This window comes from Scophthalmus maximus, chromosome 13, assembly GCF_022379125.1.
Source record: "Scophthalmus maximus strain ysfricsl-2021 chromosome 13, ASM2237912v1, whole genome shotgun sequence".
Taxonomy (NCBI): domain Eukaryota; kingdom Metazoa; phylum Chordata; class Actinopteri; order Pleuronectiformes; family Scophthalmidae; genus Scophthalmus; species Scophthalmus maximus.
In genome coordinates this window covers 7,348,087-7,360,465 of record NC_061527.1, presented here as the reverse complement: position 1 = coordinate 7,360,465, position 12,379 = coordinate 7,348,087, and the positions used below count along the sequence as shown (strand labels likewise).

Here is a 12,379-nt window from a genome sequence, read left to right as displayed (position 1 = left end):
ACATATTTATAGAAGTGAGCTTAATGATTCAGACATACATGTAACACCTGTAACAATGACAGCGATACTAAACAACCCACTCACCCCCTAACACACACACACACACACACACACACACACACACACACACACACACACACACACACACACACACACACACACACTTCCCCCCACCTCGCCGGCTGTAGCCGCTTCCTTGGAGTCGCAAATCGGGCAGCCAATCAGCAGGATCCCGCTGTATCAAGTCAAACAAAATCAGACACAGCAAAACCAGGAAATACGTTTTCTTCCTTCAAAATAAAACAAGGAAATGCGCCAACATCACTGAGACTTTTCCAATCCAAGGCACGTCAAACCTAAAACCTGATACAGAAATATACAGAACTTTAATTTGACTTTGTGGAACCACGCAGAAAAATGTTGACTTAACAGAAGTGTAGAAGCAACATTGAGTTCTGATTGATTGGCTTTAATTTCATAACTGGGATTGTACACCGATAATATTTCTGAGTTGTCTATTTAGTGCATTTAGTTTGAGATCCATTGCTTGTGTCTACGTGGAGAAAAATAAATATATACAGTATTTATGGCTGCATCTGTTCTTGTAATTTGTTAGTCCTTAACACTTTCCTTAACGTGTTAACATTATACTGCAAAACAAAAGTGTGATCACATCATCGTGAGTCTTTTTTCTTTTTTTTAAACTTTACTCTACATTGTTACAGGGTCAAAATCCCAGAACAGTGATTATTTATTTTATTTTAGTCCTGGAAGGAAAACTCTGCGGAAGCCAGCCAGCCCAATCACGACTCCTTTTCGCTATCCCGGCTCTTATTTTGAAATCCGTAACCGGAAATGTAATAATTGTGCCGTGTCTAACTTGACGTCCAACAGCAGCGCTCTGGTTCTGGAGGTGAAAGAAGTCGAGTCTCCTCAGTCTCCCGCCGGCGCCGCCTCCTCTCAGCTCCGCTCCGCTGCTGCTGCCGCCGCCGAGGACGAGACTCACATAGCGGAAACTTCTGCACGGGGACGCTGGAAGGTAGGTCACCGACCCCCGGCCACAGACTCTGCTTTTCTTTCCTTCTGGAAATGCACGACTCTGGAGGAGAACGGTCCTGACATGATGCTGGCAAGGGGCTAATTTTCCTCTGGACATATTTCTGCAGAGACTTTGAATGTCGCCTCTTCTTTAGACTTTTACTTTTAAGAGTTTTTGTTGTTGTTTTTTTTTAAATTTCCCATTGTGGTGTCACGGGGTCATGCTTTTGCAACTCTATGGACTTAATGTCGTCTTGTTCCATTCGTGCTGTATTCCTCCTGAAAAAGTACCATTGGAGATTGTCCTGCAACTTAATTCTCCTCAACAGCTCTGGGACCTCCTCATTGGCTGATGACAGGGCAGTCTGTGCGTGTGCGCGCGCGCGCGCGTGTCTCTGACTGTGCGTGCGCGCGCGCGTCTCTGTCTGTGTCTCTGTTTGTGTGTGTGTGTGTGTGTGTGTGTGTGTGTGTGTGTGTCTGTGTGTGTGAAGGGATGATGTGGCCGACAGCAGACGTCAGGTATGTAAGTGAGGGGTGGCATTGAGTCGTTCACCGGTTGGGGGAGCAACTCGCAGTTTGTCCCAGATGCAGCAAGAAGAGCTGCAGTAACATCTAACCGATCACTACACTTTCACCAGATATTGTAACTTTAACAGAACGAACCTCTACATTATGTTGAGTGTGTGTGTGTGTGTAACTTCTCATAGGGCTTTACAGAAATCCCTTTTGAATTAACTTCATGTGCATGTATGACGGTTCCCTGACTGAGCAGCAGAGATAACACACGAATCATTTCATCTGCTGACTTTGCAGAAAATCCGCAGGTTTGTGTGGTGCAAATCTCGATCTTTAGTGTCGTGTCGCTCTGTTCTATTTCATGTTTGCTAAGAGATTGTTTAATTCTACATAAGTGCATCACTTCATAATGTCTATTTGGCTGTGTGGAGAGATGCATCAGACACATCAGTCAGAGTTATCATATTCTCCAATACCAGGCAGTATCATGAGTTTAGTCACACTCGTTACACCTGGCTGTGTGGAACTCTGTGGAATCCTTATTTTTCTTCTTTTTTTCTGTAACATAATATGAGGCTGGGGATTTGTGTGGCAGTAGAACTGACACTGATGAAAGCAACATTAATGAAGAAACTGTGTTTACACAGGATCGACAGCATCGTGGCCCCTAATGATGAGGTCAATAACGGCGCCCAATGCCAATAGGCCATATTGGATCAATGCATCCACATCCACATTTACAGTACAGTACTTCCTTTGCATCTGTGAAGTACTTTGATCCAAGGTGGGTTACATAAGACAGATAGAAAAGATCTGAACTAAAATGATTAGTTAATTGATAGGCCAGTTGTCTGTGTCTGTCTGTCTGTCTGTCTGTCTGTCTTCCAACCACGTGATGTGAGTATTTGTCGCCTTTCTTTCGTCTGGTGTGGTGTAGTTTTAGCGTTTTGGACGGTTGGAAGGTGTAATAGCAGATACAAAGCTGCTCCGAAACGAATATGATAAAAGACAGAGAGGGAAAACCGTCCACCACCATCTGTGCTCTGTTCCCAGTTGCTGCTGGCTGACTCACTCCGTGTCGAGTCAGCTCTCTCTCCCTCTCTCTCTCTCGCCCTCCCTCGCTCTCTCTCACTAAATATTGTTTCAGACTTGAGAGGCACATTTTCGGAGTTAGGGGAGCACATCCGAGGTTCTCCGGCCTGTTTACGTTCCCACTTTTCATCTGCACACTGTTTATTTGGGGAAATAGAGAAAGGAATGCCTGCCTCTCTCTCTCTCTCTCTCTCTCTCTCTCTCTCTCTCTTTTCCCTGTCTTTGTACCAGACAGAAATTTAGTCTGATATATATTCCCCCCCCCACACTTCTCTGTATTATTTCTATCACCTGTTTAGGGTTTCACGTGGAGCTTAAGTTTTTCTTCCCCCCCCCCAGTTTGCTGCTGAGGCAGACAGAAAATGCTGCATCTGACTCGTCCCAGTCGTGTCATGGGCCATTTGATCCCACAGCCCTCGTGGTAGAAGAGAAGCCGCGTCGCCGGTCTAATGAAATAACAAACTGAACCCCGAAGCTGATTGGTGGGCTACTCCCTGATCAAAGTGTGGAGAGAGAGAGAGAGAGAGAGAGCGAGTGGGGGGAGTGCTAGACGTGAAGCTGAGCTGAGGGACACTTAGCATCTGTTTGCTGCACACAGACTTTACTTTGAGCCGGTCATATGGCTTTGATTAGTGTGCTAGTTTTCGGATAGCTCCACTTTCCCTGGCAACAGTCAGAGACAAGGACAGCGTAGTTAGCTCCACTCTTTAAAAGGAAAAAAAAGAAAAAGAAAAAGAAAATCTCACTGTGCATCTCTTTTTTTCTTCCTCCCACCGCAGGAACATCACCACTCAGTGCTCACGAGGAGATCCTCACAAATTAAATGATGTGTCAAATCGCTGCTTGATTGCAATCGAAACATTTAGCCCGCCCTTAAGTTCCCACCTAAAGTGCAATTTTTCTCTCCCTTGTTATAACAACGACCTCTTTCTTCCGCCCCGCCTCCCTTTTTTTTTCTATTTTGCAAATTGTGATTACATTGGAAGCTGCGTGGCCTGGCCTGCGGCTCGGACCCATTTCACTCTTGGCCCCCGGGGGACCGCGGCTATACGCTCGACAATCGCGGCTCATCCAAGCAAAACACTTGAGGAGAGATCCAGCGTGCAGTATGTGCTCGCTTGGCCTGCTGACAAACATGCGTGTTTTATTTTGCCAAAAAGTGATACAGCCCAGAAGGGGGAAAGGCCTTTTCGCCACAGGCCGCGGAAGATGTACGACGCCGTCACCTCTGTGAGACAGTCTCCTCTTAATTTACCTGCGTTTATGTGCGGCGCACAACGGAGCGGTAATTCACGCAGAGAGCCGTGCATGCGTGTTGTTGTGGGACTGTGGGTCTTGAACGCCGCACCCAAATCTCTAGAAGCAGCTTTACATGAAAAGCACCATGGGACAGTATTGGGGGGTCCGCCCCCCCCCCCCCGTTCTCTGTCTTGAACCAACAACAGGGGGAGTTAGTGGTAATGAAAATCACTTGATATCAAGATGCAAGTTTAATAACCCCACAATAAGAGAGAGCGGGAGCAAGAAGTAATGAAAATGGAGGGGAGCTTGGCCTGTGCAGGAAATGACTGGGAGAAGGCCGGAGGGAGGGGAAGAGAGGAAGACTCTGGGTTGTTCCACGTATGAGCTGCAACAGTACAAAGACCCCTCAGTGTTTTTTAAAGCATGTTCTCCTTTTACTGCACCTTCCCATTGCTCTTTGAAATGAAATCAGGGGCACATTAGTGCTTTTCTTCAACTCATTACCCCACACTCAGTCCAGGGTACTGGCCCGAGCCGCTTACACTCTCGCTGCCTGTCTTTCATTCCCCCCCGGGCCTTGCACTCGTCTTTTTTTCCCCTCCGTTTTTTTTTCTTCAGGAGGCAACTTGTCGTCCCCCCCCCCCCCCCCCCCCCCCCCCCCCCTGCTCTCGTCACCAAAAAGTTTCCCATCTGCTTCCGATTACCTTTGGCTGGAGTTGGTCAGCCGCCAGCCATCTGGGCAAGTGTGGCGTCTCCGCTCGCTCCTCTCGCCCCAGACTGCTCTGAGGGAGGGATGCAGGCGAGAGAGGGGAGCCAGGGACAGGAGTGAACTGGGTGGGCAGACTTTTTACTGGAGGATCGCAAAGGGGTTGGGTTTTTGGGTCGACACTGCAATCCAGAGCCAGGAAACTCACGTCAAAGAGAAGGGCACCCGTGAAACTGTGACTCCCGATCCAGTCTGTTTGTATAATGGCCACTGTGGGTCAGAGGGAGTCATTTTCCGTTGTTCCTATTATAAAGCAGACTCGCTTTGTGTTGGTCTCTAAGTGAAACCCCAAACTCAATTGACTTAATTAGACAGTTACGTTAGGTTTATTCGTGGCACCGGACAATCAAATGAGTAAGTGTTCCTGCAATTTTTTCAAGATTTAAACGTGGCGGGCTGATGACCGTCATCAATATGTGTTGCCTTGCTGAAATTAGTAACAAGACAAGCAACATCTTAAGTCCCTGCACCCCAGTTTATTAGGTACACCTAGTGAGAACCAGTGCAGTCTTGCAATAAACCGCAGAAATTTTAGACTACATTTGTGGTAATTGAGTGTGTCACAGGGATCCACGTCAAGATTCTTTAGGAAGATTTTTTCGCCATAAAGCTCAGACAACATCTACTGTAATACTCAGCGTTAGTGAGGCTGTAATTATCACAGCCCTCTAAACTTTGTATCGCATGTAAACACGCTTCATATAGACACTCACACCATTCGCCCGCTGGCCGGGACACCAGCCAATTAGTTAGCTGTACAGTCAGGCAGCCAGCCAGCAAGTCACTCAGCCATACAACCAGCCATCACGGTCAGCCAGCGTAGCGGTGATGGCAGCCTGCTGCTCCTCTCAAATTGGCTCATTTTACCCACAGAGCCTCTGACATAATACTCACTTCAAGCCCTGTTTGGGCATTAGGCACAGCTTTTTCTTTTCTCTTTTTTTTTACAAGATCAATGGCTTCCTTTGTGTTTGAACTCTTTCCGGTGGGCAGGCAGCTTCAAGAGTGGGGCCCCAGGCGCCCCAGGTTGGGACCCGCTGTTGTCTCTGGTCATCAGAGTGAGAGACAGGGTGTTTGCCCTTCGCCAAAGCCAAGATTGATTAGCTGAGGGAATAATACAGTGCTGGGCGGTCCTTCGCTGGATCCCCAATGTGACCTCGGTTAGATTTGTCTTGTTAGACTGGGAGCTGCATGGGTCATTGAGATCTCATGCTCTCTCTCTGCCTGTGTTTCACTGCAACGTCGAGCCTAAATCTGTCTCTCTCCTCCCTTCCACTCCCTTTTCCTCTACCAAATGCTACTCGCTGTAACAGTTTCTCCTCCACAGGGCAAAGAGAGGAGACTACACCCACCGTTGCTGCTGAGCCCCTCGGGAGACCCGTCTAGGCCCTTTCCACTCCTATGAGGACTAGTCCAGGACTGACCCACACACTGTAGAGGCTGCTATGTCCGTCTGAACCCTTGGCTCCCCCTGCAGCCATGGTCCCCCGGAGCGCTGAGCTGTCCCACTGCTAGGCGACGGGGCATCCGAGAGGGCAGGAGACATGTTGGGACAGAGGCCCGGAAACCACTGCACTGAATTCAGTTACTATAGCGACTACTGTAGTAACCATGGAAACGCTACGGAGGACTGGTCTGGTCTGCACTGTCATCGCCGTCATGGTTGCCACCGAGGTCGCAGGAGGTCACAGGGATGAGTTCGGTCAATCTCAAGGTGAGACGAGTCGATTGAGATTTGTCGTGGTGGTGGGGGGGGGATAAAGTAGTTTATTTGTTCCGCCAATGAAGCCTTTTCCAATAACTTCTTTGCAAATAAAATCATCTGGTTATAAACAGAAACTCAGGAGTAAAACAAAACACCGTCAGCCCTGCAGCGTGACTCGGTGGAAGTGGAAAACCTCTAATAACTGCTGCTTCTAAACCAGAAAATCAACTAATCCAGTTCAATACTAATACAAAATCAACATGCTTCATCATAGATGTAATCAGCAAAACGTCTTCTTTACAGTGGCAGCAATCCTAACAAAATTCTGTTGTTACCATATAATAATCCTACAGTCATTACAGAAATGTGTGTTCCCCCTTTCCCACTAAAAAACGAGCAGTGTCAGGCTTGTGTCATACCTTAATATAAAGCCAGACATCACACAACATCGTTGAGTCTCAAAGAGACCTTTTGATTTGAACACACTATGAACCTTACACTTTGAGGTCTTTATGGATAGTTGGGAAACTTCTTTGGCTTAGTGTCTGTGATCCTGACTGCATACTGTGGGCTGCTTTAATTGTTTTCAGTCTTTTCAAGCCTTAATGTATTTTATGGTCGAGGGTGCCCAGAGTGAAATCTGTTCTTCATTTTGGTTCAGGAAAAAAAAAAAGGAAACCTTCTCAGTGATACCCATGTTTAGAAATTCTGAATAAATACCCTTTTTAAAAATTTGTATTTAATGAGAATATGTGATCATAATTTCATTTTAACGATCACCATGTGTGCCGCGGTTAGTGTAATTGTTTTTATTTGTAATACCCATGCCCAGTGCTCGGATGGGAAGACGTCAGGTGAAATGAGGCCTAGAGAACGTTCTGGGATCTGACCCGGCTGAGGCACACTCCAGGTCTGCAGGTCTGGTCTGCTGAACTTGAACTCTGCTTCCACAAATCATGTTGCTGTGGCACGGCCACGTGCCTGCCGCCCCCCTCCCCCCTCACCTCTCACCACACAGTGTCTGAGTCTGTCTCACATACACACTGCTGAAGCCGAAGCGACTGGAATCTCCTGAAGGCAAAGACATAAATTCCCTCAGTGTCCGAGTCTCGTCACCCAGAACAAAGCTGTGATTGTGTATTTCCTAAACTTAACCTCTGACCCCCGCTCCGCCATCTGTCTCCAATAGTCTGCCACGCTGCTTCCTTTTAAATAACCCACCCCTCAGCCCCCGACGTGGCTCTAACCCTCAGAGGCCTGAGGACAGATCATATGGACAGTTACAGCTGAACTAATCAATACTTAAAGATTGATCAAATGACATCTAATGTGAAAATGAGTTGCTCGTAGTAATGAACCCAGCTCTGCAGTTCCGCTCAGCTTTGCAGAGCTTTATAGTGTTTTTTTTGTTCATTCATTAGATTTTCTAGCGAGCGACTTTACACCCCGACAGAAGCAACAGAAAGTTTTTCTGTGTACGCTTCCCGCCAGGCACCAACCAAAAAAAAAAGACAGACACAATCAAACTAGGGGACGAACTTAATGAAACAGCTCAAGAGCCGTATGTTTTCTTCAGGAGGGGTTTCTTTCCTCTTAGCGACGACCAATGACAGTGGTAATAATGTTTTGCTGTCGTTAATGATAAGAACCTACGTAGCGAATGCGGATGACTGCGTCATCTTTTTCAAACTTTTGTCTTTGTCAATTCTACAACGCTTCCAGGGAGTTTTCAAACCAAAACGGGGGCGAGCAGCGTTTTCAAAAGTAGAATTCCAGGTGATTTTGGGCGAGGGTCGGGGTTCACCCTGGACAGGTCCTGTTCACATTCACACTTGTTCAGAGTCGCAATTTATACATTTCGAAGAGAACCTGGAGAACACCAACGGAAGGGAGAACATGTAAACTCCATACAGGAAGGCCCTGGTCGGACGTCAAGTTTGAACCTGGAACACTGTTGCGGTGAGGCGACGGCGTTAACCACTGTACCACCATGCCGCACTACGTGAGCTTTCTGGCCACTGTTTTCGTAAAAGCTTCCTTTCCTCTGAGGTACTACAGTGAGTGTGACAGGCCCTATGATGGGATTAATATCCCACTCTCCTAGTTTACTCTGAACAATTGTAGATCCGTCCTCCTCTTGCAGTTGTTTCTGAAGAAGCAGAGCAGCCACATTTGGCCCGGGGTGACATGAAGGGACGTAGGGAGGTTCATTTTTCCATCCAGAGTATTTCCTTCCACCAGTCTCGTTAGGTGATAACAGGATCAGGGTGATGCCCTGTTCATGGGTGGATGTGTGTATTTATCAGCACGGTCTTTTAGCCAGGGAGTGTCTCCATTCTCTGCCTCTGTGTGCCTTGTGCTTCGATACTCTACTCAACATTTTCAAAAGGCCGAAGGAACACACTGTTATTTTGCACTGTTGGCTACTGCAAGGTTATCTGCGGCCTGAAGTCAGTATCCGTTAAGAGGTAATATATCAAATGTGAATTTGAGGTTGTGCTTGTGTACGAGAAGACCAGGCAGGGATAATTGTTTGCAGGATGTGATGCAAACCATAACACTTGTTACCATATGTTGTATTTTTGTTTGTTTTTCTGAAAATCCAGATTCCAACCGAGTTTATGAAGTGGCCCCAGGCAGCGTCAAGAGATTTACATGTGCTGCGACAGTAATTCTCCTCCACATGAATTAGGGAAAAACAGGCATTCTGATAGAAAGCAGTTGTAAAAACTCTTAAAAGGCATTCCTCGTTTGCCCTATTAACAGTCATAAAACAAAATGGCTGCCACGGGATTGATAGATGTCTCTAATTTAACGAGATGAGACTTTATTTGTGAAAATAACAAGCAGGGCTACAACAACGGTCTTTTCCTCCAGCAAACGGTACACATCCAAATGTGATTACAACACCAATTTACATGACACTTTAATTCTGTCAACAACAACATAACACTGATGTTCCAACATCTGGTGCATATCTGTTACTCTGGTAACAACATCAACTATCAGAGAAACAATGCATGCTAATGACTTTTATCTGTGTCTCTTTCCCCCTGTGTGAGCGAGAGGGAACTAGTTGGAAGTCCCGCGGAGAGGATGTGGCTTTTTAACTTGCGCTCAAACCATGTAGTTCAAACTGCTAGACTAATTCTCTGCTGGGTTTTTATTAGTCTAGCAGTTTATTCTGTGTGAGGTCTGATTAATTTCTTCCATATCTACTTAATTAATACACTCCCTTTCATTTTATCCCCATGAGCTTTTCCTTTGCTTCAAAGGTAATGGTAACCACCTGCCTGATTGCTCGCTGTGGTTTGTTCGAGGAGGGTGGATGTGTGTGTGGTGGGAGAAAAAACAAAACCTCAGAGGAAGGTGACGCTCTTGAGAAATAGATCTGGCGAGATCTTGCCTTCAGATGTCCATTTTTTATAAAGATGTTGTAAACAGATGTTTTCATTGTATCTAACAAATCGATTGGTCGCAGGGGAAAAAATCTGCACATTATCGCCTGATTCATTTAAGTGGCCACAGTGCACTGAGCGCTCCACCTGGTAGCCTTATAGGTCTAAATGCTAAATAAACATAAAAAAACCTAGTATTTGCAGCATATTAAATAATTCTAACCTAATAATCATAACTTCCAAAGACAATCACTATGCTCTCACTACTGCTATGACATGTAGGTTGTTCAGCAGTGATGCTCAAACTGCTGTTTGCAAAGTTTACGCTAAACTTTAGTTTTGGAGCTGAGCACAACTTACAAAATGACCATCATACTGATTTGAAGTAGACTTGACACTTGCCATAAAATCCTCAGGAAAAGGCTTAATGACTTTATAAATCAAGTGACAAGTTGAGTCATTTCCTCGTAGTCTTTGAATATTGAAACTGACTTCTTTTTTGCAACCAGTGGAGTCGCCCCCTGCTGGTTGTTCCAGAGAACACAGGCTTCAGGCACTTCATTGTTCATTTCCGGGTCCTGGTGACTGTGTCCATTTTTTATATACAGTCTTTGTAGGAAGTGGTTTTACATACTTACAAAGTGAGGGAAGAAAATGAAATATGAAATGAACATGTTGCAAAAAAAAATGGCAACTCATCTACTAGTCTTGAAAAAGTTTATTTGACTGAAACCACTCATTCAAATCATTTTTGTACTCAACTTCCCATGTTGAAAATACAGTTCAACCTCACTAAAGTTCCATGTGAAGGCAGCATTTGTAATTGTGCTTGCTTTTTTTTTTTTTTCTTTTCTCTCCGAGTCAGAACCTATCCGCAGCCCACAGAGTGTTTTCTTACCCGGTACTGAGCTCTCCAAGTCTGTACCAGGGAACTCTGATCTCTGGGTATTTACTCTCTGTGGGAATGGGCTGCGTCTCCACCAACTGAGGCCAAAGGTTTGATTTAAAAAAAAACAAAAAAAAACTGGGCTCATTTGCCGGTGACCTTTCCCCATTAGTTAGCTGTTCGGAGCCGTGTGTGTTTGGACAATAAATCTCCACCAGGCCAGTCTCCACAGACTGGGACAGACAGGAAGTATACAGTTTCAGGGTAACCATGGCAACGTCCCTTTGGCCTCATGAAGGAGAGGGTACTTGGAGCCTCGTCAGCAATGGGCCAAGAAGTCAGCAAGTTTCTCTTTGCCAACTGGGTTACTCTCTCAATAAAAAAGGGCTTTATTCAAAATGAGGGACGCCAAAATCCTCATGTGTTTTTAATTAGAGTCAATTAGATTAAGCTGAATTTGTTTTTTATTAAGGTAAACTGTGATTATACTGGTTTATGCCTTCTTTCTCCTCTGGCTCTCTCTCTCTCCCTCTAGCCGCCTTCCTGTCAAGTCTAGGCCAGTATGAGATCGCCATCCCAGTTCGTGTTGGACCTCATGGCGAGACGTTGGACGCAGAAACGCCTCAACACCAACGAAGAAGACGGCGCAGCACTGAAGACAGGCCGCCCGACTCTGTAATACGCTTCTTAAATTTGTTTTCATTGTTGACCTTCAATTTCATTTTTTTCTTTTTCTTTCTGTCTGTCTTTTATTTATGCTCAAGTCAAGAGCATTTTTTTTTTTTACGGAACACATTTTTTCCTTCTCTAAGCTCTTCTACCAGCTGTCCACATCGCGTAACAACTTCCTGCTGAACCTGACGCTGCAGGGAGGCCTGCTGTCCCGGCAGTTCAGGGTCGAATACTGGAAGAGGGGTAGATTAGCCTGGAGTCACCCTTACTCTCCCCACTGCCACTACATGGGACACCTCCAAGACCAGCCCCACTCCAGCAAAGTGGCCCTGAGCAACTGTAACGGCCTGGTAAGACCGAACCCTCCCAGCCTAATCCACAGCTAATGCACTGAGTGAGTTCAGCAGCGGCAGCAGGAGTGCTGGCTCAGCGAATAAGGGATCAGATACGCCTGGTTCCAACATCAAAGCATGACATTTTTAACAAACCTTCAGTCCTAAAGCCAGTCTTAACCTTTGGCCAAATCAACCCTGTGTGGTTCTTAAAGAGAAATGATCAGGAACGAAAGTTCAGTTACTTCTAAACCTAATCTCAAAGGTGAGATTCTCCCCGAAAGAGGCACGCTGTTTCTTTTCTTTTGAAAAGCTTTCAGTGATTTGAAAGTAAGCAGGGTTTAAACTTCTTGAAACACCCTTTTCTGTCCCACCACCATGATGGTGGACACAAGTCGACACAACACAACTATGTCTTGTCAAATTTCATGTGGACAGTGCAACACTGTGAACGACGTCCAGCACTAACCATTTTACAATGTGTGCCATCATAAATGATTTCTGTGAATCGTCCCTCTCCATCACCAGCTCTTAAACCCACCTTCAACTGTAGCCCCTTGTGATGTGGTCAGACAACACATTGAATAAACTACTACTTCTTTTATTACATAACCCAGCCTCAAGGCTGCTGTCAAAAAGTAAAGTAACACCATACTTTGCGGTCATTGCCACCGCAGCCACTGTGGTCAACAACCTTGTGGTATTGCTTTGGAGGTCCATTGAGTTTGCTGT

The 12,379-nt window shown here is 45.8% G+C and overlaps 1 protein-coding gene across 3 annotated transcripts in view; it reads left to right on the top strand.

Moving 5' to 3' along the window:
* The first annotated feature begins 730 nt into the window (after window positions 1-730).
* adamts10 (ADAM metallopeptidase with thrombospondin type 1 motif, 10) overlaps window positions 731-12,379 on the top strand; it is a 44,679-nt gene continuing 33,030 nt past the window's right edge. Inside the window, exons 1-4 of one of the 3 annotated variants that reach the window (XM_035647496.2) lie at window positions 731-1,039; window positions 5,982-6,368; window positions 11,179-11,318; window positions 11,456-11,665. In XM_035647496.2, coding sequence (XP_035503389.1) covers window positions 6,266-6,368; window positions 11,179-11,318; window positions 11,456-11,665 — 453 coding nt within the window. In that variant the 5' untranslated portion in view covers window positions 731-1,039; window positions 5,982-6,265. Of the gene's footprint in view, window positions 1,040-5,981; window positions 6,369-11,178; window positions 11,319-11,455; window positions 11,666-12,379 lie in introns of those variants that run through there. The other 2 variants (XM_035647495.2, XM_035647497.2) reach the window with 2 other exon arrangements.